The following is a 27,541-nucleotide window of genomic DNA, read 5'->3' as shown; positions in this document are numbered from 1 at the left end:
TATTTATAATATTTTTGTTGTAAGTTAGATTATATATAATTGAACATAAATTAATTTAAATACAAATAACATGTGAAAGACAATGAAATAGGAGTAATGAAGACGAAACATCATTATTTACAGAAATATAGTACCGCGCATTGTAACAAATACATGTAGCTAATTAAACTAGTTACCAACGGTATTATTACATAGTCATACCCAGTTGTATGCATCACATCATACATATTTTCGCGCGGCTATGGATATTTCACTGAATAAACTCAAAACTGAAAACAAAATCCACACACAAATGATGTATACTGTACATGTATAAACCATTATATTTTCGCGCGGCTTTGGACAAATTGATAAATTGATTCATATTTCAAATTTGACTGAATAAACTCAAAGCTGAATAAAAACATCCACATATATATGATATACATGTACAAGTATAAACCATAATCATGACTGCCGCATAACTATCAATGTAAATGACTTTCTGCATATGGTATCTAAATGTTCATCTAACCATCGTTTTTTTTTTTTTTACATTCTCTATCACACACTACACCTGGCAGGTAATACCGAGGATTGCAACCACACAGACCAGTATCCAAACTGTTTTCTGAGACAGCGATGTCTCTACACCAACGAACCACAGCTGTTTTGTGCTCACTACAGAAAGTATTGTTGTAATTTATGTCGGCAGATCGACAAAGATGAACAAAGTTACAAAAACCAGGTGACAGGTAAGTACTATTTTACATAAACCACATCTACTTTACTGATTTCTAATTCACACATTTGAATTAATTAATCTGTATCTGGTGTTCTAATTGCCTTTGATGATTGTCTTATCTTAAACCAGTGGAATTCATTATTCAATGATTATCAATAGTCAATTATGGCAGTGTTAGATGTAGTTTTTGTTGTAGATGAATGGGAGTGTCTACAAGTGCAATAATGCGCTGCGAGAGGACAATGAGAAGTGAACAGCTACTGCCGCGTGAACCGACCTTCCTTTCATCAGACAAATTTTCATCTAATGAATAGATAAATTATAAGACTTTAAGTGATTGTTGTTGATTTTTCCCAAAATCGTTTAGAGAATGACTATCAAGGAAATGCACCTTTGACTAATTCGTTCCTTCTATGATTTAAATGCCCATTGTTTAAATTGTTTGATTGTAATGAACCAGCATTACTTGAAAAACCAAGAACATCAGGCTCCATACTGGGAAACATTTCCCTGTGATTGTCAAACAGTGATTCTGTACCAACAGACGACACACGACTTCTTTGTAAAGAATCTGACAAAGGATGCAAGGTTCGTTCACGAATTATTTCAGAATTTGTCTTCGGTACGCCATCTAGTGCAATAGATTCAGGTGAAATTAACTTATTAGTATCTGCAGTGGCGGGCGACTGGCTATTGGAAAGAGAATGCATGTCAATTACCCTTTTTGCTGAGCTTGGAGCTGATTGTTCATTCATCAATGAATGCATATCAATTACACGATGATTTGTCGTAGGATCTCTCCTGGTGGATTTCTCATGGATGGATTGCTGCCGAGGTGCACCTGCGTTAGAAGTCTGCGAACTTCTCCTTGTGCTTGCTGGAACCTGGGTGCGCTCGATGCTCAGTGTGTTTGGAATAGATAAAACTGGTCGTTTTTTATTTTTCGTCATACTTGGCAAATCTAATGAAAGATTCTGGAAATCAGAGAAAATGTCTGACAATGAGACATCCACTGTCTGTGTGCCCTTTGTCTGTTTGACGGTATTTCTAGCTGCCTTGGCAATATCGAGTGGCTTACTTGGATGATTCAGAGACTTTTGTGTGCTTGATGAAGCCATCAACCCACCGGCTGTCGATTTGGTAGATTCTGACGCAGCTCCTACAAGATGCAACAGCGCATCTTCCGTTAGACGACCTGACTTATCTAGAATCCCGGTATTGGATTTCAAGTGGCCACTACCCAAACTTCCTGCCTCGGTTCCCAAAAATGGTTGGGGATCTGAAGCAGGCTCCGTAATTAATTGTTCAAACATACTCAACAAATCTTTTTCTGATGCTGAATTTAATTCTGACGTCACTGGATCAACGGGCTTTGTGTTTTCTAATTGGACAAGTGATGGTTTTGTGTCATAGACGCTAGATGTTAGCGGATCCAGGTTTTTCTCTTCTGTGGTTTTAATCGAACTTATAAATGATTTGGGCTGGTGACGATTTGCTTTGTACTCTTCGTAATCCCTCTTGATGATCTTAGCAGCCTTTTCTCCAATCATGATTACCGAGGCTCGAGTTAATCCTGTGCTCTGTGGCATTATAGACGCATCTGCAACTCTTAAACCATTTATTCCTTTTACTCTGTAAAAAAGAAAATGACAATGTTTTTAAATGTTAGGTATGATTTGCAGTTTGCAAAATACATGTAGTTTTCATTTTATCCGAAGCAGGGGGCTTGTCTTCCGGATTGTGGAAAATAAAAAACGAATGTCACACTTTCCCTTCAGTCAGGCGTCGTATTTGTAAACTCCCGTTCTTTCCAGACCGATTTGACGAGATGGCCATCAAAATCGATGTGATCTTATGCGTTTCCTTTCGATAGAACGCATGTCGACCGGTGACATATACATCATTATTTAGGATAATCATCGCTGCAATGATTCGTACCACGATAATCCATTACATGGATTTAAAGTACTGAAACGGGTGTTGAAATGAGTGGGGATATTTTTCCAAGATGTCGACTTTCGTCCCTTATATTGATATGATATTACTTGCAGGGGGTATAAATTAATTACCAAAAACGTTTCGGCATCTTTATCAAAACGACTTCAAAGGGGGTTTAAGAGAGGATTAATATTCTTATATTTTTTTTATTATCCACAATCCCGAAGACAAACCTCTGTGAATCGGGGTAAAGAATATATGTACATTTGCTTTTTAAAAATGAAATGAATTTAAAATATCGAGATTTCCAAGTATATTAAGTTATATATGCAGAATCTTATATATGGAACTACAAGTAGACAAGCAGTGATTTCTCTTGCATATCCGGAGGGAGAAACGTGTATAAAAGTTTTACGTATTCACGCTGCTGTCTATTCTTAATACTTAGTCTGGTAAATATATACGATAGTATTATCTATCAATATATCAGTGTCATTGATATATTGTAAATAATCTGAGACTTCCGTACATTCTATACATAACTTTGTATATGTAAGTGTAACACTTATATTATCCCCACATACTATATACCTTAAAGAACTATCAACGACTGTAGTATTGTCATCTAAACTCCCCATCCGTGCAGTTCCCACCAGTTCATTCGGACTGTATCCTACATATCGAATATAACATCTCCAGTAGTCTTGGGATTTGAACGGGTGATTCTCGCATTCTTCAATTTTTTCTTCCAATTTTGCATTTACTGCTTTAAAGGCAACCGTTTTCGTGAGCCTCAGGATGAATTCAATGCCTGCAACGATACGGTATGCATGATCAACTGCGAACTTTTTATCTCAGTCATCTACTATCTAGCAAAGTTGCTTTGAAATGGTCATGTTCATGATCAAGTTTTTTTTTTTTTTTTTTACCTTTGCGTAAATCTTCGACGTCTTCAGACTGGGCTAAGTAGTTGGGATTAATGATTGGTGGATCCTGTGGATCAGCACTTCTTAACCGGACTGTCCCACGGCTTTTGGCATGCATTAACCCCAACTCCAAGAGAACGCCATTTTTACCACGACCTTGTTTGTAGAAAGTGTCTCTCACCTAGCAAAGCATGTCAATATACATATACTAAGTTGAGAGAATGTATAGTTTCTTTTTGAAAAAACCCAACAAGATTTAAATTCACTTACATGTTTTTTAACGTTCATCTTCGTGAGCAATGAATGGTCATTATCGGGCAACATGTTGATGACAGAGATTCCAATGTCTGGGTATTTTGTCGTCTTTTTTGGTAATGTTTTCAAAAAATAGTGTGCATCTAGAAGTCCATCGGCTAATTCACCTTCAAAGACGAAACATATCTATATTCAGAAATGACACAAAAGGCCATTATAAAATAAATTTTGCTTAAAGTAAGGGATGTACTCTGCATTTTCCGTGGGGATCTGGCTTAGAATAAGTCCTCAGTACCCCTTGCTTGTCGTAAGAGGCGACTAAATGGGACGGTCCTTCAGATGAGACCGTAAAAACCGAGGTCCCGTGTCAAAGGGGGTATGGCACGATAAAAATCCCTCCTTGTTTAAAGGTAGGTCGTAAGCCCCGACTAGAGGCCTAACTTTTGCAGCTCTTCACCGGCAATGTGACGTTTCCATTGGAGGGGAAAATTCTTGAGAGGGACGTTAAACAATATCTTTGTACTTATAGACGTTTAGTCCAAGAAGTGTTAAAACTACATACCTCGTCTAAGATAGATATAATCTCTCCATCTCTGTACGTTTTCCATGGGTTTATCAGGTCGATATGTTGGGAGCTTTATGTACAGTCGCAGAGGCACCACATAACCATCTTGTAAATTATTTCCAACAGGGAGGTCTTCCAAGACAGTTATCTGTAACATTCACGACCTTTCGTTAATCAAAAGTGGTACTTTTACCAACACAACTAGAATTGTTCGAGAAGTCCCAAGTTTGAATGAATCTTTCCTTTCTTGCTGTCGTAACTTACATTTAAGGCTGCTAAGTGATCTGGATTCCCTATGCCAGACAGCATGAGCAGCTTCGGAGTTTCAATAGGTCCAGCTGCCATGATTACATCATGACGCACTTTTATGGTATATTTTTTCCCTCTGTACAGAAAATCCACACCCGTGGCCTTTAAATCGTACTCATCGATTATTATCTGTAAACAAAATATATCGATGCTTACAAAAGAAAGATAAGAAATGGATTGTCATTGATAACGGAAGAGGATGACAAACCTTAACAACTTTAGCCTCAGTTTGGACGTCCAAGTTTACTCTTTTTTTAACAGGGTTAAGATAAGCTTTTGCTGAGCTGATTCGATTTCCATGTTTGGTGGTCAGCTGGCTTCGACAAAGACCTAAAATATTACAGATTTATTTTGAAAATAGAATTATGATTATCCATGACTAGTTGCACACAAATCTCTAGAAATTTCATACCAAAAACACTAATAGATATTCATGCTATCACTGCGGTATTTACCAATATTCTCGCCGATATTACACTCCACCACCGGCCAGCCCATTTCATTCGTACCAGCTTTGAACATGGAATATCTCAAGGAATCGTCCTTTTGTTCCGTGACATGGAAAGGTCCACATTGACCTCTGTGATCTACAAAATTAATTTATGCACATATTTATGTAATATTTGAACTATAAGGCAGTAGAATGCATATACTGTACGTGGATCTCAATAATGAAAAAAAATATCTAGGCCGTATTTATTGGCCACATACTTGTCAGTGGGACACGTTTGATGTTGACATCCTCTGCCATTTTATAGAAATCCTTCACATTGGTGAAATTCCAGCCTATGGCTCCAGACTGCTCCCATTCGTCGAACACGTACTGACTTCCTCTGATGTGTCCCATAGAATCAATGGCGGAAGTTCCTCCCAAAACCATTCCTCGCGACAACCTGACTTTCTATTGTATGAAAGAAATGCATAAAGATAAAACTCATTGTTTATTTGAAATATCAAATATAGTATTGCCCGAGAAGATATCGGCAAACTCTTGTTCAATATTTCTATCATATTAGGCTTTGTTGTCCTGTGTGTACTAATTACTTCAGTTATTGAAAATCTTCAAGATGCAGTGCTAAAACAACTTTAAATGGAAAGCTAAAATGATGATTTGTTTAAATGGTCTTTTTTTTATCGTATACCTTTTCCGAGAGGCCATTACAGCAATGCTGTTGAGGCTCCGTCTCATACTTCCAGTCGACACTGCTACCAACAAGACTGTAGGAAAGGCCAGGGGTGTCTATCACGTGACTCTCAAATATGTCATCATCTGCTTTTCCCGCCTCTAATACAAGGACCCGGATGTCTGGATCCTCTGACAGCCTAGACGCAATTACTGACCCGGATGTTCCTCCACCCACTACAAGCAATAAAAGTCCATACACTGCATTTAGTAATGATTACGATATTCCCAAGGTTGTTATGGAATGCTGGATCTTTGATATAATTCCTTGGTAAAATTCAAACAAAATCCAGTATGATTTTATTTTTTGTTGGGCATGATTTGCTATACTAGTTTTTATTGGTAAATATATTTATTGCTATTTGCTTGTAGACGGAATAGCCCTGCAGCCTCGTATTCAAAATCAACATAACCTTCACTTCGCTCAGAGAACAAATTACACAATTTTTTTGTTTGTAGCTTTGCAATAATAAGATACATATTTACTGGCTACTCGGTCAATACCAAGTGTTTTGTCCCTCAAGACTACGTCTGTCAACAACTATCTTTCAAGACACAGTTTAATATTTACATTTGCATGCCTTTGCCTTTCATATCTTTACAAAGTGTAATGATAGCTTCATGAATTTGCTGAAGTAGTGAGCAATACGCGTATGAATATTGATACATATAGTACGTCTGTTTTAACGGCTGGAAATTCCTACAGAAACCAAGCTAGAATGTCAATATAACAAATAAATTTCAGTTTTGAAAATACATTAGGGTATGAACTGCAACGCTTCACACCGGACTACTTTTGACACAAATGTCCTATTTTTCATGGCGCTCAAGACCGTAGCAATGAGGGTTCTCACCGTACCGTCGTCTGTCGTGACATGGGACCTCCGTTCATTTAAGATATAAATTTCATTTTTGAAAATATATCAAGGCATGAACTTTAACGATTTATGCCAGCTTACTTTTCATGAAGCGCTAACGTACTGCATGAGGTACAGTGTATGCTGGCATAAACGCCGCATTTTATGCTCTCGTGTATTTTCAAAAATAAAATGTATTTCTTATGTTTATACACTCTACTTTCATTTTTGTCAGAATACCCCAGCCGTTAAAATAATCGCACTATATTCTCAGGATCCACACGTACAGTGCATACATAACATATCATAGGTAAAAACATTGGACATGTAAATATTCAGTATTATATTTTGTGATTCAGGATCGATTTTTATGGCAACGTTACTTACATTTCTTAGCTTACTTCCGAGCGAAGTTCAATAAAATATAACGGAAAATATTTCAGATGAAATTGACATGTAACGAAGCACCGGCAAGCAAAATATATAAAGTCATGAACATCTCTTAGAACATTCAATTGTGTAATTTTTAAAATTTCTTTGGAAAACGCAAGCATTGCAAATCTCATTTTTGATAAAATTCCATGAGCGGTTTAGTTTAAAAACCTCTGGGTGTGTTTTAGACAGCATTGCCGGAAATATTACATATCTGGAACCATGACAAGTGGTTTAATTTTGAGGCGTCGTTTTTCAATCTGCTATTTGTGGTTTTCAGCCATTGTTCTTCCATTGCTATCGGCATATCTGACAATCACGATATGTATTACTTATGTATTTCTTTACTACCTGCCTCATGAGAAACTTATCTTTATAACATATATTCATAATTATAACTGAACTCATTCTTGTTTTCGCAGAAAATCCAACTGAATAGTCCATAATAAATTATCATTATTGAGGCCAAGTCCAAAGAAAAATAATAGAACATTTCAATTAATTAAATTATTGTTAATATTCGTGACGTAATTTGGTCACACTGAACCACATCTGTAATTTTCCCCCATGTTTTATGAAATGATCACCTATTTTTAAATTTGGTTGTGGTTTTAATATATAGTCTGTTTTATTAAACTTTAAATTTCTTTGCTTTCATCTACTAACAGATATGATCATTAATTATATTTTAAAACTGTATTAGATTTGCATGATGACAAACACACAAAATAAAAAAATGTTCAATTTCATATATAAAAGAGATGGAGAGAACGTGATTATATGTACAGAATAAAGCATGGAGATTCTAATGACCCTTTGTTGTCAAAGATGTAAAAACAATAAGAAAAATGTCTTCTTTGATGATAATTCTAATTGATTAAAACGTTGAAATATTCTGACAGGACTAATTAAATGTTGGCATATTTGAGATGAATTGACTTTTCTTGGTTTATATCATATGTAGATTCATTCATACCGAATAAACTCACAAAAAAACCATGCTTTAAATCTTAAAATTTTGTTGTTATTGCCATTTTGATTGATCGATCGATTTATCCCGTGTTATGATTTGTCCTCTTGCTAATTTATTTCTGATGTTTCGGATAATTGAAAAGACGAATATTCCGCCTTATTTAGGAATCAGATTTAGCTTATAAAAGTAATCAAATGTTCTTTATATATTCGATTTTGAGTGACATAAAATCAAATTGCAAATAACACCCACAGTCCAATAGTGTGATACTGGTAAATCATTGGTAAATCATTACACGTCATAAAGAAATATACTTGAGGCTGCTTTCATAAAACATCAAAGTGAATGCAGGTTTCAGAAATTACTCAAGATTACATCTGTACGTCAAATTCATGAACTATAATGAAACTACAAAACAATGCAGAACAATCTCAAAATAAATCATGTTCATATTTTTCTGCATGAAAGTTTGTGTGATGTCTTAAAAATAAAAATTGTATATTGCTTAAATGCTATTCCAGTATCTTTTTTTAAAAATGCAAAGCGCCAACAATTTCACAGAAAAGTGTTCACAAAATTGTAAATATGCAACTCCGGTAGATATGTTAATAAAAGTGTACTAATTCATAAAACTTACCCACTATATAGTCGTATGTCCCGTGCAACACTATGCTACAATCCAGTTGTGCATCTATTACACCGCATACGACCAACGTAATAAAACAAACACATCGAAAGGACATGGCTCTAAAATGGGGTTTTCTTTAAAGTTGTTTTCCCTTGGATCTTGATGGCACTTCAGAAGTTTGTCAAAAACGTTTTAATTTTTTTTGGTGGCCTTTCTTCCTGATGGTTGGGTCGGTTTAAAAGCGATTCAGGTATCCCATTTGAATTATATATAAACTAATTAGAAACATCGATGATTTAAGCCGGAATGATTGACTGATACAGTCATGCCCTCAGAATGATTTGCATACTTTGTTGCTAGTGTGCTCTTTTTAATAGTCATTTGTGTTTCATTCTAATTCATGCTAATAGAAAATCTAAATGATTTATGGTGACCACAAAATGACGGATGTACGACCCAGGCCATCCAGGATGGTGACGTATCTCCTCGCAGAATTATCAGAAACAAATAATGCATGTTATTGTTGTGAGGATCACTGTGTGATATCTTGTCAATGCTTATGCAGTCTTTATCTGAAAAAGCAGCTAAGAGTATATTTAGGTGTCGAAACGGTTTGACGTGACAGTCTTCGCGACAATGTGGTTAGTCATTTTTAGTATTGCCTTTGAATCAAATGGCACGGTATCATAAACGGTTTAAATTGTTTTGGACGAGTCATGTTTATGGGGAACTTAAAATAGACTAAAATAAAAGTTTCTATTTTCCAAACTAAATTCTTTAGAAACAAAGCCGGTGAGAAAGTTGAATTAATTGTGAGCGTTTATTAGTATGAACTATGATATGATAAAAATTTCAATATACCAATGTTTCGTCAGTACTAAAGAAACATATGTGGTTTCGTTGACCTTATTTCTTGATAAAAATGCTGTCACACAAATTACCTTCAACTTAAAATGAAAATATATATTTATCAAAGAAAGAAACTGCACCATGCTTCAGATACAAAGACCTTCTTTAAATGAAGAAAAACAAGATTTATTTTCCATCATTTTCAATAAATGACATTTTTCATCACTACACTAGAGTTGATTAAATTGATCCTTACTCAGCAAAAACAGAGCTGCGGTGAGATTGCGCATCATGAAGAAGTATTAAAGGCGATTCTATAAAAAGTACCTGCCTCTCTCTCTGTCTGTCTGTCTGTCTGTGTGTTTGTGTGTGTAAAAGTATTCAAAGTCAAAGGTTTTACCTAGATAATACAATTCAAAACCCTGAACAAGAGGAAGCTTAGCATATGTATTTATTCACCAAAGAAAAGGCTGAATATTTATTATTTTTTCATTGACATTTCATTCTGTGGCTTATAAAAAAAATAATTTTGCGACTTTCAGTCCCTCGTGTAACCCACAATATAAGTCTTGAATGTGAAGTAATGCATTGACACATGTAAAAGCGATTCACAACATAATCGGTGTTTGAATTAACATCTTTTATTACACCAGAGTGTCTGTTGAAAGTGTAGGACAGATATCGCCGTCTCCAAGTCAGCATACATTCTGTACGTGGATGAATTAGCAGGTATTGAATGGTTCACAAAGAAATAATCAAGGAACACATATTCCTACTGCAAGATATGCTACGTGATACTGAGATTGACGTTTTATTTCGTGTAAAGCTAGCCCTGCATAAACTATGATCCTTGTAGATGTTACGTAGTTAATTAACACAGTAAGCATTATTGCAGATCTCTACAGACCAAATTTCAAATTCAACATTCGGTAAGCATAAAAAAATATGATAATCGGTATAAAATTTTATATCAATCAGCGACATTATTTGTTAACTGTCTATTGATTATTAGTTATAATTTAGGTCTAACAATTACTTCATTGATAATTCAAGGAAACGAAATAAATGTAAACTGTAACAACGTAACTAAGTACATGTATATCAGTTTCGAACACGTGATCTACCGGAACAAGCAATCATCAAACGGTGAAGCGTGTTAAAGGGTATTCTACGCTCACCCTCTGCAATGCAACACCCTACCCTATTTTGAAATTGCCACACGTAGAGAAAATTCGACAGCCGCATTTTTCTGTAGAGTTTTGAGAAGTGAAAATGTGTAGTTAAATGTATATGGAATGCACACTTTTTCATTTTTGCTTTCTTTGAGTGATATTCGGACTGTATTCATTGTGTGCTCAACGGCGTGTGTACCATTCTACTCGCACAACACTGTCATCGAAAATGAAATCAAATATGGACAAAAAATGGGCGAAAAGTCAAAGAATACTAAGAAAATAATCAGAAAAAAGTTTAGTCACTGCCAGTATCAGCTACACGGAAAGGACCTCATGGAAACCGACCACTTCGTCTATCTAGGAAGCGTGGTCAACATTGATGGCGGCGCAGACGAGGACGTTAAGAGCCGGATCAACAAAGCAAGGGTAGCGTTCAACACCCTGCGGCCCATCTGGAACTCCAGAGCCCTATCCCAGCACAGCAAGGTCCGCATCTTTAACACCAATGTCAAAGCAGTCCTCCTCTACGGATCCGAGGCATGGCGTGTAACCAACACCATCACCAACAAGATACAGACATTCGTCAACAAGTGCTTGCGCCACATCCTCAACATCAGGTGGCCGGAGAAGATCTCGAACGTAGACCTATGGAAAAGAACCAGCCAGAATCTGATCGGCCAGGACATCAAGAAAAGAAAATGGGGCTGGATAGGCCATATGCTCCGCAAACCAACTGACAACGTCACAAGACAAGCACTAGAGTGGGCCCCACAAGGAAAAAGGAAAGTGGGACGGCCCAAACAGTCGTAGAGAAGATCCGTCGAGAGTGAAGTGAAGGAAGTCGGAATGACGTGGACTCAGCTGAAGAGAACAGCCCAGAACAGAGTCCGTTGGCGTGGTGTTGTTGCAGCCCTATGCTCCACCGGGAGCCAACAGAAATAAGTCAAGTAATAGTAAAATAAAACCCCAGTAGTACATGCGATGGAATACCATCAGAATTCCAAGTCATTAAGCCTACATTGGCTCAGTTTATATTTCAAACAAGCCAATGTCATCTAAAATGAAAGAAGTGATTACGAAAAATACAGATGTGAAAGAAATTGTTATCTCTATTATTATGTCAAACGTTTATGGCGAAAAAACCTCCCAGAGATGATTCCGGATGCCATTCTGTTTAAAAAGAAAAATAGAAAGATTCGGTGGGCATAAAAGAGGTCAAAGAAAAGGTTTAGAAAGGAGGAATAAATAGAAAAAAGAATATTCCTTTCATTTGGGGTTTTGAAATCTTGAGAGAAAACATGAGTGACATAGAGCAAAAAATTGAAGAAACTAAAAGAAAACTTAAAACGTCTCCAAGCAATGGCAAAATCTATGGTGATATGAGTGGACCGCTGGCTTCTTCACTTTTAGGGCGAAGATGCAAAAGAGGGAAGCTGTGAGGACAAGGGATGACGACAAAGTGAAAGTGTGAAGTTGACAGAGCTCAGGTGGGAGACCGCGAAGGCAAGGGGAAAAAACTAATATCGCTACTTGGCCTTCACAACTTCGCTCGTCCGACCCTTCGCGCGTGAGAAAGTTTCGATATACGCATGCGCAAGGTGGATCACTTGATTAACGAGTTCTTCCATCTGGGATACACTAAAACTGAAATGAGTGCATTGCTATCTCTTAAAGTATTTTGGAACAAGAATTAGATACCAAATTTGTTTAGCAGGAAGAAACTTTTTGATGCTCACAAAATGTAATGCACTCGCTATATGTACAAGTCACAATGGTAATGTACAACATGTACTTACCCTCACCATGTTATGACAGTGAATACATGTAGTAGTTATCTGGAATCAGTATGCAAAAAATATGTAGTAACTAAGAAAGGGATTCACATTTACAGACCCGTTATGGAATACACATTATATAATTATCGACTAAGGGTGTAACATATAAATTTTTGTTCTGGAGAGAAAGATAGAGAGAGAGAGAGAGAGAGAGAGAGAGAGAGAGAGAGAGAGAGAGAAATGAAATTATAAAAAGAACATGTATATATACACATTTCAACAAATGCATTTCAAAATCACTATCAAAAAATTTGCCACATTTTGGCTATCACATCAAATCATTCTTATTAACCACATAGTCACAATTATTGTGTTCTTAGTACTATCTCTCTCTGTCAAAATATTTTCAATTTCACTATAAGTGTCAACAAACTGAGACGCCATTTTCAGAATTGTGCAGGACGACTCGTCTTGCAGACAACAGTTCAGAATGCAGTGCAGCTCTTCGCTAATTTTCGAAAAGCCGATATTTCACGAAAGTGAAGTTTTGACGAAAGTTTATTTTGGAAATTGACCACTCCCCCAAATTGCCGCTTCGTTGGACTTCTTGTTTATAGTATTCGCATAAAGAATCATTCATTAGGGTAAACAAAACCATATTCACAATAGTAAGAAATGTTATCGACCATTTTTCTGGTTTAATCATGCGTATCAATACTTTTGGTTGCGAAGGCGAACGGACAAAAATGCTATTTATGGAATTCAGTCACCCACAATTTCATCTTTGATCAAACTGTGGTGAATAGCTCCTCTCGTTCGTGAAGATAGTATTTGTGTGCTTGGAATCAAACTCAACCATCTTTTCAACTTTCTCCCAACGCCAAAGAAAATGTATTTCTGAATTTCTTTGCATAATGAGATAAATTCATGAAAATGATTATTCTCGTTCAACCTTCTTAATGAACTCTGATAACAATAGCCCGGAAATAAATGTATAGATATCATTGGTCAATTGTGGAAGGAAAATCTCGATTTGATAATCATTTAATATCTAACGCAGCACGTTTTTCATTGATTGAAAAATTAGTGGTATATTGTATCCAAAATAACAAGAGGCCCATGGGCCACATCACTCAGCTGAGTCACCTCGACCCATAGTTAAAAGATTTTCTCAATATTTGCATGGACAACTTTGATCCCCTATTGTGGCCCCATCCTACCCCCGGGGGTCATGGTTTTAACAAATTTGAATCTGCATTATGTCAGAAAGCTTTCATGTAAATGTCAACTTTTCTGGCTCAGTGGTACTTGAGAAGATTTTTAAATATTTTCCCTATATATTCGTTTATAAAACTTTGATCCCCTATTGTGGTCCCATCCTACTTTCGGGGTCCATGATTTTAACAAACTTAAATCTGCACTATGTCAGAAAGGTTTTATGTAAATTCGTACTTTCCTGACTCAGTGGTTCTTGAGAAGAAGATTTTTAAAGATTATCCCTATATGTTTGCATATAAAACTTTGATCCCCTATTGTGGCCTCAACAATTGTCCAGTTTGCATCCTGCGACAACTTCTTGTCACAGACCCGAATGCCACATTGTTATTTAATAACCGTTCGAAAGCTGCACTGGCATCTCCACAATCAGAGAATGCGTGGTTCACAGCAAAGCCTGTCAAAGCGTACCAGTTTTCGAAACTCGTGTCTGACATTTCTAGAAATTCTCAAAAGTACACAGCACACTGCATCAGGGCGACTGTAATTCAAGCCCTTAACGACGCCGGTTTCGAACTCCGGCAAATTATGTTCATGAGTGGCACCGAAACGAGGCTTCCGTACGAAGTTGCAACAGACATTACAGTGATCACCAAAAGCAATGTCTCAAGCAATTCACTGGTAAAACCTCAGCAACACTCACTCGTCCACCTGGAAGCCATGACAACCCTCAAGAGAACCCTGCCTGTCTGGTCTCTGATCCCATCCCACACCACGCACGTGTCTCACGCTTTGCCGTTAATACCGACATCGACTCAACAAAATTCCAGCAATCTCTGTCTACAGGACTAATCTCTAACTCATTCTTTCAAAACTCCACTTTTCAGTTGCTTAAACTAACACTTAACACTATAATTTGAACCTAATTCTTACAATTTAAATCTATGTAATAACATATTTTTCATATAGGTCATCGTTGAAGAAAGTTTATAAATATATATATTTTTAAACAAATCTCGAATTTGATATCATTGTTATAAAATGCTTAGTAAAAAAAAACCATGTGGATTTCCTGTCAAAGAACCGATTATTTCTATTTTCCAGAAGATTTGAACAATCAAAAACTTTATTACGGCATATTACAAATAGTGATATGAATTTCAGGTGGTTTTTTTTTTTCAACATCGAAATTACAGAATTGTGTTTTAAATGCAGAATGTTGAAATTTTACAGCCGGAAAAGAGTTTTGTCGTACCTAGTTCTCTATGAATCGAAAATGTGACTGTCTATTTAAATACGATTATTCATTTTTGATAAATGTGCTCAGCTATATTCAGAACTTGACAATGTTCCACATGATCACTAATGATCTAACAATTACATGTACAAAGCTTTGAACTCTATTAATCATAAACTTATTTTTAAAGCAGACAATTAGGGTGAAATTTTATACACGTCATTTTTCAAGCTAGAAACATCCAAATATCGAATAATGAGGCTACTACATGAAGTATCTAAATTCATTGATATAACGAAATTTGTTGTTAGACCCATTTACTTTTAGTAACACACTTTCTTGGCAACAGTAACACGCATTTTAAAAAAATAATTGTTAGATTTATAAGTAGTGCATGTAACATACAAAATGTACCGTCTCCTCTCCCCTACTCAATATTGGTAACGAACAGTATACATTCTTGTAGTGTTCTACAGAAGAAAAAAACCCCAGATATACGATGCAACATATACAAAGAATAGCCGGAGAAGACATGTACCGGAGTATGGTCTCTTCAGTAGGGGACTAACTAGGAAGAATTGTAGGCTGATTTGGCAGTGCCGATCTTGTGTGAATACGTAATGTACAATGTCCCCATCACATTGTTTTCTTGAAATTATTTATGCAACAAAAATTACATGTATATTTTCAGCATGCTTTATTGTCAAAGAAGGTATTTTCCCCGGTAATTAACCTCTACATCACCTATTGTAATCAAAGAAACCCACAGGTTACATTCCCTATAACACAGGTTTGTATTTTTAACCACATAAATTGAAAATATTTTAAGGATATTCATATAAATAGTCATTATCGGATATTGTGAAATGTATCATTAAATATTACCATAATTGAAATATTATTTTATTTCACCGCCGGTGTGACCGGTCGGAAGGGGATGCTTACTCCCGCTAGACAGCTGATCCCGCCTCTGGTGTTTGTCCAAATATCAATTTCGTATTCTTTATGGTATTTTATATTTGATCATTATTTGCTAGCTTTTAAGCATGATTTTGCCAAAATGATGCATTTACGATTAGAATGTGAATCAATAAATAAAAAATGAAAATGCCATATTGACTTCGTTTCGTAATAATTTTCACACTTTTTTGTGAAATTCAAATGGTTTACATGAAATGAAAAGCAAAGAATAAGCATCTCTTTTTCGTGAGGAATTAAAATCAAAGGTAAATAAAACATTCATTTTTAAAAACTGTAACCCTGTTTTATACTTTTCGTAAATGAGACATGGATTTCTCTGAACAAAGAGATTTTTTTTTAAAGTTATCAATCAAAATATGTAGCTAAACGAAACTGTTCACATTGAATGTTCCGGTTAAGACTCGCAATCATCCAAAGAAGCATCGTTTCATATTGTGTAAATATAAAAATGATTCACAATTTTTGGCTCACCACAAAGGAGCGTCGATAAATCAGAAGTAGGCATTGAAAAGCAATGTATGTATTGGACCGCTTATACTAACTTACCACAGATAAAAGTGATGCATGCAGTGGGTGGCTTGCACTAATTAAGGCGCGTTTGATGGGGTTTTTGTTATTTGGTTTTTTTAGTCTTTTTCCCGGAATTGAAGTTTTTCTGATGATAAAAAATTCTGTCTAAATAAAGCTAGCTATATTCATTGTGTTCTTTGTGGGATTCTGGGGTTCTGTGCACTGTATCAATAACATCCCTTACTTCTATATTCATTGTGTTCTTTGTGGGATTCTGGGGTTCTGTGCACTGTATCAATAACATCCCTCACTTCTATATTCATTGTGTACTTTGTGGGGTTCTGTGCACTGTATCAATAACATCCCTCACTTCTATATTCATTGTGTACTTTGTGGGATTCTGTGCACTGTATCATCCCTCACTTCTGTCATTATCTGACTTCTCGGAAATTTGTGATTACATTATTTTTAATTTACCAAATAGTAAAAAAGAAAAAAAAGAAGAAAAAAGAAATACGCTGAAAAATAGCGATCTTGTGTCATTAAAACATGGCGGAACACTATGATATCATACATGTACATCGGAAATTCATAACCCACTTCTAAATTTATAATTAGTTTTGCATATTCTACCTATTTAACAACAAAGTGCAAATGCTTTTGTTAATTATGTACCTTTTAATTACATTCAGAGCTAAGGCCAAATAACACTATTCGTGAACTTACATACTGTAGCTTTTTTCCTTTCTTCGAATTAAAATCATTTTATAGGCTTAATAAAGTTAGCTGAACACTAGTTTCATTTTTATTGAAATATAACGCTATACTCTTGCGCACATACCTTTTAGGTAAAACAAATGCACCTGAGCGTCATTTGTCTGACCACAGGCCGATGACATTTTTATTACCCCAGCAGTGCCTTAGTAAACACAGGACTAACAATGGCACCTCTATTGTCCAAATATTAGAATTCCTTTTATTCACTAGGCCTACTGTTTTGCTGGTTTTTGAAAATCAATTTCCTTTTATTTTTAAATTTTGGAATTTACAGGAAATGGACGTCACCTCAACAAATAAAAAATTGAACTTAGAATAAAAATAACATTCCGTCAAGAATAAATTTCTTTCAATTAAAATTGATCCGTCAATCTGGCTACGTTAGAATAGAAAACTCCTTTGTTGTGAATGTTGTGTAGACTACAAAACAGTAACAGCCTATGTAATTAAGAAATGAGATGATATTCTCGAGCCTCTTCCTATATTTTGAATGGAGCACGTTACCGCTCCCTGAAATATACGCCGGTGTAAAGAGACTCGCGGTGTATCATATCACATGCTTAAAAACTAAAAGACATTCAATTTTGTTATGTTTACATTTTAATCATTTTGATTGCGTTGACCAGGAAACCCGTTGGTGTCAGTCAAGATTATACCAAGTGTAACCATACGCAGTGATAGTCTGAAAGTAAGATATTCTAATTCTTCGATCTCGATCTCTCTTTCTCTCTCTATCGATCTATCTATCTATCCAAATCTCGTACTTGACTGTAAGACTTTACGAGGGTCATATAGGCCCTACCTTGACAATGTATGTACCTATCGTCTTTTGTGGAAAAACACAACTATTATGAGATATTGCCATTGGTCAAGTCACATCCTTTTATACAAAATACAGCACTGAACCTTAGATGTAGCAAAATATTTCTTCAGTAAGAGAAGAATGTGAGCAAAGTAATTTGTTCCCCCTTTGATAATACTCGTATACTTTCTTTGCACTTGAGGTACAGAATCGAAAATTTTAAGGCAATCTTATGTTTGTGTGTTAGGACACGGATATTTATGATTATCTCTTAGAGTTAAAACAAATTACATGTAGGAATATATTGAAGCTCATCTTTATTGTTTTCCTGGTGTGATTAGATATTTACATCTATTGCCACATGCTGGAGACTTTCCAACTTAAATGATTGATTGATTATATCTTGTTTAACGTCTCTCTCGAGAATAATTCACTCATATGGAGATGTCACCAAGACCGATGAAGGGCTTCAAATTCAGGCCCTTTGCTCGGCGCTTACAGCCATTAAGCAGGGAGGGCTCTTTAGCGTACCACACCTACTGTGACACGGGACATCGTTTTTAAGGTCATCTCCGAGCGTTTGGCGATGGAACTGTCACTACCTGTTTTAACGACTTAGGTCTGTCGCGGTCGGGATTTGAACACAGGCCTTCCGCATGCGGGGCGAACGCTCTAACCTCTAGGCCACCACGGCGGTCTTCCACCTCAAAAGAAAAAGTACAAAATCGGGGATATAAAAAGAATAGAAACATGGGCATAGTTTATTCTTAGTTTGGTATTTTCTTCTTTGATAATGCTACATACTAATTAGAATAGAGGATATTTCACTTTAATATTACTTATCCATAGATATGATAATTATAGTATACATGTGATTCATAGATTTAATGAATTCAAAGGTTCTGATTTTTTCTAATTACACATTTTAGCAATGATGAAATTTCTTACATCTTCAGCAGTGAAAAATTGTAATTTTTCCATTGAAGAAATGTGATAATTTCACAGTGTGAACAGGACGTCTCCAAATGTGATAAATTCACAGTGTGAACAGGACGTCTCCAAATGTGATAATTTCACAGTGTGAACAGGACTTCTCCAAATGTGATAAATCCACAGTGTGAACAGGACGTCTCCAAATGTGATAAATCCACAGTGTGAACAGGACGTCTCCAAATGTGATAAATCCACAGTGTGAACAGGACGTCTCCAAATGTGATAAATCCACAGTGTGAACAGGACGTCTCCAAATGTGATAAATCCACAGTGTGAACAGGACGTCTCCAAATGTGATAAATTCACAGTGTGAACAGGACGTCTCCAAATGTGATAAATCCACAGTGTGAACAGGACGTCTCCAAATGTGATAAATTCACAGTGTGAACAGGACGTCTCCAAATGTGATAAATCCACAGTGTGAACAGGACGTCTCCAAATGTGATAAATCCACAGTGTGAACAGGACGTCTCCAAATGTGATAAATTCACAGTATGAACAGGACGTCTCCAAATGTGATAAATTCAAAGTGTGAACAGGACGTCTCCAAATGTGATAATTTCACAGTGTGAACAGGACGTCTCCAAATGTGATAAATCCACAATGTGAACAGGACGTCTCCAAATGTGATAATTTCACAGTGTGAACAGGTCTCCAAATGTGATAATTTCACAGTGTGAACAGGACGTCTCCAAATGTGATAATTTCACAGTGTGAACAGGACGTCTCCAAATGTGATAATTTCACAGTGTGAACAGGACGTCTCCAAATGTTCTTGTGGTAATACTGGGAATATTTCAAAACGGTAACCGTGAAAAATGTGATAAACAGAAAATGTAACAGTCCGTTGTATTAGGACTTTCTCCCGTGGAACATCATCTTTTCTTTCGTGTTTTGTACTCGTGGAAATATAATGCATTAATAAAAATCACATCCTAAACTATAGAACCTTGAACACCCCCTACTTTGATTTTGTTAGAAACTAAACTTTCAATGGCCTTTCCATAATATGAAATATAAATGAAAAATGACGTCACCGACTTGGTGAAATTTTTACGTTTTCCAGGGAAATTCGAATAAAAAGCATAGACCACATCTATGTGTTGATGAAAACTAGATTTTTTAAATATGTGTTTGCAACGTAAAGATCGAAACACCAAAATGTATCAGTTTATCGTAGTTGATGCATGTAACCTATTGCTTCAAAAACCAAACAGTGGTTGAAAACATTAGGGCAATTGTTAGATCATTTCAATGAAATTAGAAGAGAATTCGTACGTTTGATGTCATATATCGTAATTCATAATCCACTTCTAAAATCATTTTTATTTTTGTATATTTTAGCTTTTGTATTACCGTCAGAAGCAGGGTCAAAAGACTATTTGTGAGCCCAATCTTCTGAAAAAATGCTATATTCGTAAATGAAAAAGGTAAAGATAACCAAGAGTAATCAACCTCATAAATCCTACAAATAATGTGAAATCGATAGCAGGGATATATGGATTATTGGGGGGGGGGATCATACATTTGCGGTCACAAACACATGCCAAGTACTCATGTTATTTCTGCTATAAATATGCGGTAATGCAGTACTTCCGGTAAATATGGTGCACCGTATGTGCTCTTCTTTTTTCCCCCCAAAGAAACGAACTTTGACTGTTTAAAACTCTATGAAATATTTGTCCGATTTTTAAAAATTGTATATTTACTTTAAAATCTAAAGAATTATGCTAAGAAATTTCCTGCTGCAATTAGTTTCAGGTTTAACAATTTTGTCTACAAAATTGAGAACAGGGCAAACATCGACCCCTGGATATACCAGATGCGGGATCAGGTGTCTAGGAGGAGTAAGCATCCCCTGTTGTCCGGCCACATCCACCATGAGCTCTCTGTCGTGATCAGGTAAGGTAAAGGGAATTAAAAACAATAGTCGTTGATATCTTACCATACCAGACATGAATATTATATTCGTTTATTGATAAATCTCTTCGTGAAGATCGTGAGTACGAGTCCTCTGTGCCATGGCCACGTCAAACCTTAGAGGTAAACACAGGCAGTGATTGTTCCTTCGCCAGAAGCTCGGCCTTTAGAAGTGAGAGTCACGGGTCTTTCAGATATGACCGTAAAACGGAGGCTTGTGTCGCGACAGGTATTGGCACGATAAAGCGGCCCCGAGTGTTAAGCACAGATCTGCATGATATGTCGAACTTCACCCCCAGCTGGTGACGCCTCGATATCAGTGAAAAATACTCAAAGGGTCTTAAAACAAAGAAATAAACAAACTATATATATCTATCTAACTACAGTATATCTATCAACATGTATCTTCATTTCCTCATGAATGCAATGCATTTGTGAACAGTGTACATTTGAATCTTGATAAATATAATACCCCTGTATTAATGGCTGGAAATTCCAACAAAAATAAAGGTAGAATGAAAATATAAAAACAAATTTCCTTTTCAGATATTCATGAGGGTATGAATTGAAGCGTTGAAGTATACTTTCGCGAAGCGTCGCTGTTCACGCCCTACTATATGTTCGATAATGAAATTGATTTCTTAAATATATAACTGTAATGAAAGGACCCTGATGATACTATTATACGATAGCAACTTGCCTTGGGGATCGTTAAAACACAAAATTGAAAGACTAAAAAGACTCAATCTTATTTAATTTTATAAGAGGTAATTTTCAATACCGTTTTTTATATTTAAGAGATATAATGATCGCATTTTCGTGTATGTTGCAGAATAACCTCCGGGGTCGAGAAATGTTAACGCCGAGGTTTTTATATTTCAAACAACATTTTGAGAACAAGGAGCTTACCCTGCATCAGACGAAAACAATAACTTTATTTCTAATCTACTACGGTCGATCGTTTTCTCATATAGCTACGAATTCGGTCACGGTGATGTCATGATAGTTTCCGAAACGTCCTTTTTTTTGCTGACGAAAAGGGTGAGATAGTTGGGGTACTCTAAATCTATTTTGAAAAAAAAAATATTTCAAGGATTTAGTTTAATGTTAACGGATTAAATCAATTGCTTTGATTACAGTTCAAGAAAAACTTGTCTGTGCATCGCCATGTTTACATGACATTGTGTATCGCTTCCGGAATGCAGACGATTAGTTCATACTGAATGACAAATGTTCTTGAGTCATTTATGAGTTTGCTTTAAAACATATATTGATTGATTTTTATGATTATAAAACTGAATTATCAGTCATCGACTTTATTGTTGCATTAGCAAAACTCGAAGTGCAAGCGAGATGTGTATCAATTTTCTCATAATCAGTTAATACGTATGAAGTTATATCTTAGGATAATGACCGCGGCATTCCTTTGATCTTTGCAATAATCGTGCTAGAATTGTGTCTAACATTTAGTAACTTATAATAGAGTACACGAGGTAAAATGTACACGTACGCGTTGATTAGCTAAACCTCACTGATGTCTCGATCAATCTAACTTCTTTCAGAAAACATAGAGCACAGCTTTGGACAAACGCATTTTACTATGATTTATAATAAGTATATATATTGGAAAGATAAATTTAATTATGACATCAGTAATAAAGTTTGTCTAAGCCATTGGTGTTTTGTGGAAGAAAAGCTGAAAAGATAAGAACATATAACCGTTTTTAAAAATGTCTAAATACCCCCCCCCCCCCCCCAACGAAGGTCATTTAGCTAATCTCCATTACATTTTTGTAACAGCTCATCATACCGGGGTATATATAATCATTTATTTGGTGGGAAATACCAAGTTCCTCTAAGAGCTTACCGTACTGCCATATAGTTATTTATACAGGTGGTTGTAACAGGAAAAAAATCGTCCCATTAGCCCTTTGTAAGTAATGAATATGAAATAGTTTCCAAAGACAAAAATAATAGCGATAATATCATTTTATTATAAACATGACATGCTTGCAAGGTTAACTCTTAAGACATTCGCAAATACAGAACTAAAATGGAGGAATTTGTTTTATTTAAAGTTCCAAAATCAAAAAAGAAGATACTGTATGATTTTAAAATTTGCACATTTTATACATAAAAATTATTTGCCTGATGTTTTTTTTAATTCAGAATTTATGACACACATATACAGAAATTGCATATCACGTGTGTTTTTTTTTTTATAAATACATAAATTACATAATAAATACATAGAAAAATTAAACAAAACCACTTTACTAAGCCTTGGCTAGAGAAATGGTCGAATCATATCAAAAGACCCCATTGAGTTTTGGTTATGGCACAGAATGAGAAAATATGGATAAATTCAAGGATAATGCCCGAATGCCACATACCTGTACAAGTGAATACTCTAGCTATCTGACCATTGTTTAAAAACAGTAACGCATGGATATTGACGAAAAGTGAATAAGATAGAGCATACAACAAAGAGAAAATAAAAACTACAAACTCTGATCATTTGAAGGAAAACCATAAAGATAAATTGTCTCTTTCAAAGAAAAAATAAAAAGTACGCGTTATATGTAACAGATTCCGTGTGTCGAAAATTAGATTCGCAGAAAATACTCGAGTAGCGACAAATCAAAAGAAATAAAGGAGCGGATCGAGGAGCTGATTTTAATCAGATTGATTTAATAGAATAATCAAATAACTATGATGACTCTTGATATACATAATTAAGTTTATCATTTTATAACTGTAGGCACGGTCGTCTTTCTAAAACTATAACATATAATCGCCCGCCGCCTCCTGACGGCCGATAATAATTCTACATGTATAAAATCATTTGATTCTTATCACAAGAGAGGCAACAACCAGACAACATACAAATAAATATTGATAATATATCTTATGGTGTTTTTTTAAAACATGTCACCAAATATCACCGGAGCGTAGTATGACGAGTGTAAAATCAGCTGCTGGAATCACCGGAGCGTATTATGAGTGTAAAATCAGCTGCTGGAATCACCGGAGCGTATTATGAGTGTAAAATCAGCTGCTGGAACGAGGTAAATTTCCCTGTTTTACGGTAGATTTGTTTTCTTTGGACATTCATGTTAATTTACATCCTGGTCAGCCGGCGGATCTCACGGTTACATACCGGACAGAAGTGAATAACGGTCTTTAACAGCTTGTTCCCCAACGGAAGCCAGGAAACGAGGCAAAAGATGCTGAAACATTAAATACGCTCACATTAAATCATTTGATGTATAAAATCTTTTTGAACAATTATACACTATTTATACTTTGCCATACAAATCGAAAACATTCGATTACTTTTGTTATCTATATCAAAATTCTATCCTACTTACAACCCCCTCCCCAGAAGAAATGCTTGTAAAAAAAAAATGTCCAACCCCCCCCCCCCTTTCATGTATAAAAGAGATTGTGACCTTTTAGAGGCCTTTAGACTTGTAAATAAATAATGGTCACCTGCTACTCTTGAATATCATGTCTACTGAGTTTGATAACTATCAGGTGAAGCGTTCCCTAATTAATGGACAAAAAACATTGTATTGTATATGTATGTTTGGAAGAAAGTTCTGTAATCTTTTTAACGTCTAACCAGAGAAAAACCCAAAAGGAATATTGAAATATCGTATCAGATACATAAAATATACTATGACTCTTTTATCACTTCTGGCTTCCTATTAGATAAAAGTTATTAACGGTAACGAAAGGTTTAGGTACCTATAGATTAATTTATTTTTATGTGTATTTCGCTTAGAAATCCTTACGATCAAAATTCAGTCGGAATAAGCTCGTTAAAAATGGCGTTCAGATGTAAGAGTCTGAGGTAAATAAGGATTATAGGAACGTAAACCAAGCCTCTAACTTGTACGAGTATTTTAACTCTATTATAATGAATTATCGCTTGCATTACTACCATGTAAAATGTATATTTTACAGAACCTATATGTGAACAATATGTATTTGTTCGCGTTTCTAGTTCGGTGGTATACAGTGACTGAGCCAGTGAATAATTGAAGGGACGATGTCAGTACCTCCAAGTTTTTTTTTTAAATTTTAATTTGTGAATTTTTAATGGTAATGATAAATTCGATGCCATACACAATGATGAATATTTGGGAAATTATATTATATATGCTTTAAAATCTGCTCATAATAGATTCGTTAAGAATTGTAGCTATAATTCATTACACGGATAGAGTGAATAACGTTTATAACGAACTCGGTTAAATCTAGGGGTCCCCTTAAGTTCGCCATAAACGAGGTTCACTGTATACGCTATTACACGTATTTAAAGTCGTATACGTGGAATTTCACAACAGAGAGACAATACATACCACGTCATAATCATGAAACACGTGACAAGCGGGGGTAGAAAGCCCATTTTGTATTCAACAACAGGGACCACATCGTTCTGGCAGTGGGGACAATGGGTCATATCAGGAGTGTGTGCATCTGAGGGATTCCAAACGTCATCATCTTTCACAACAACTACCGGAACGTCTGTATGATAAAACTAACTTTAATATAATCTACAAACTACTGTTTATCTGCCATTCATCAAAATAAGATTATAAATACACGTAGATTTAAAATAGTGGTTTAGATTTTACATGGTTGGCTCCCCCTGGAGACTTATGAAAATGAAAGTGCCATATTGAACCTGTTGTCTCAGGACTTGGATAACTTAGTAGTGGAATCTTGCTCTTCTCCGAAGATTTCTCTTCTGAAAAAAGATTTTTTTTTTAATGATTACACATGGTCGTAAATGCCCAAGGGCGCTACGTTAGATTTTATTAAATGGATTACATTTTCAAGGAATTTAAAAATACCAAGAGTACTTTGTTCTTTTGTATTTCATACAGTCCTTGGCCGCGGATTGTGTTTACATTTACATCATTTCTATTGCCATAAATATTACGTTTGAGTGTCTCAGGAAGATTGGCGACCACTAAAGACTGAGGTAAAACTGTGCAGATATAAAGGGGGTTTACAATCATGCCCCCCGTCCTCTGGCTGCAATGGTGCAAACCCCGTTGGGGTTCCATTGTAAACCTGCCCCCTTAAATTTTTATTCCATTTTCAAGGACGCTATAACCCCTTCCCTCTTTTGGGGCAAACAAAGTATTACTTTTAAAAGTCTTAATACCCCACTGAACATGTTTTGGGTCTGTCCCTGATAATGAAACATTCCACGAATATACGTATTATCTAGTATATACCGAAGTGGTGTTTCATAGTTTTTAAAATCCTGTTGTCAACAAAGGAGATGAATTATAAATAAAGCACTAGAATTGCTCGACATTTATGACACTGAGGACAAGACAGTTGGGGTGTTTTTAAATCACAAACTTTACCACAACGCAGACGTACGTTATAATTATATGTATTGTACACTGTGCATACATAATGACTTACCATGCAGATCTAATTTAATGTCGCTGTTCATCGCCTCTCTGTAACCTCACATTGAGGAGGGACAGTTTTTAGGATTTATGACGCAAATGACCTCACGGTTGTTCTCATGTTGATCCTGTAACGTGTCCCTTATTAAACACAGTGAACATACTACGCAACTTCCGCGTCCATCTTTATACGGCAATCACATCGGGAAATAACTAGACACATTAGACTTCATAGAGAGACGATGACAATACCGTACAAAAAGTCGGAAATCTTAAGTCCTAAGTCCTAAATTTGAAGAACTTACGACAGATCGTTGGACCGTTTTACAAAACGTATCGTAATCGTATATCGTAAATTCTTTTATCGCAAGTCGTATATGGAACTCTTCAGCGCATGAAGTTGTAGAATTGAACATAGATACCGCGCGAAACCCGACGCTTTGACGCGCAGACACTGGGGAGGAAAGAAAATTGGAGCAAATTAACTTTGAATTATATATTTGCATTGCTAATTAAGCGAAGTAAATTTATTCAATTCAATCTATTGATTTACCAAACATGTTGGCATACAATCTTAATTGATACATTAATTAATAAACTACTAATTCATACTAACAGTTCATATACAAGTATATATATTTGACATGTATTTGTGACATCAAACTGTATGTATACAATTTAGTATTGCATACAACAGTAGCTAAATGTAACTAATTTTCAAAAGTAGTTTTACGAAACTGACAAAAAACGATTTTCTTTTGAAATACATGGTTTTGAATATCTGCCAGTTTCAATTTATAAAGGGTGGGCAGATATTTTTAGCTTTGTTAATTTAGAGCGTACTACTTTCGCAGTTGGAAATTTCAAATAGTTGTGTAATATTCATTGTTCTTTCTATTATTAAAGATACGAGAATTTAATGTCTATATATACCTTTCTGATGATATACTGTAACCCCCCCCCCCCCTCCCAAATTAAGAAGCTTCACATAAGTATTGTTGAACCATTTCGTCTCACCCATTAAATGTACAAATATCTTGATGATCCATCATTACAATCACAGACACCTGAAGTATGGACAT

General features: G+C 35.6%; 1 protein-coding gene across 1 annotated transcript; it reads right to left on the bottom strand.

Moving 5' to 3' along the window:
• On the bottom strand, positions 1-27,065 carry LOC125672555 (uncharacterized). Its single transcript, XM_056140952.1, has 15 exons — positions 26,473-27,065; positions 25,718-25,780; positions 25,392-25,557; positions 24,150-24,254; positions 8,800-8,909; positions 5,860-6,077; positions 5,429-5,618; positions 5,173-5,304; positions 4,926-5,047; positions 4,673-4,846; positions 4,406-4,556; positions 3,859-4,010; positions 3,592-3,769; positions 3,254-3,473; positions 1-2,356 (listed from the first exon to the last, which is right to left on the bottom strand). The coding sequence occupies exons 1-15, from the start codon at positions 26,501-26,503 to the stop codon at positions 1,102-1,104; spliced, it is 3,267 nt and encodes a 1,088-aa protein (XP_055996927.1). The 5' UTR covers positions 26,504-27,065; the 3' UTR covers positions 1-1,101.
• Between the last annotated feature and the right edge of the window lie 476 nt (positions 27,066-27,541).

The sequence above is a fragment of the Ostrea edulis genome, chromosome 6, assembly GCF_947568905.1.
Source record: "Ostrea edulis chromosome 6, xbOstEdul1.1, whole genome shotgun sequence".
In the NCBI taxonomy this organism is placed as follows: domain Eukaryota; kingdom Metazoa; phylum Mollusca; class Bivalvia; order Ostreida; family Ostreidae; genus Ostrea; species Ostrea edulis.
This window is presented reverse-complemented; position numbering and strand designations above follow the sequence as displayed.

Bases quoted from the DNA above. Each gene is read 5' to 3' on its own strand.
- LOC125672555 (XM_056140952.1), bottom strand. From the start codon at position 26,503: ATGAACAGCGACATTAAATTAGATCTGCATG. The intron at 5,619-5,859 runs GTATACGATAAA...TTCATACAATAG, and splicing joins GTAATGGCCTCTCGGAAAAG to AAAGTCAGGTTGTCGCGAGG. The intron at 4,011-4,405 runs GTATGTAGTTTT...TCGTCTTTGAAG, and splicing joins TTATATCTATCTTAGACGAG to GTGAATTAGCCGATGGACTT.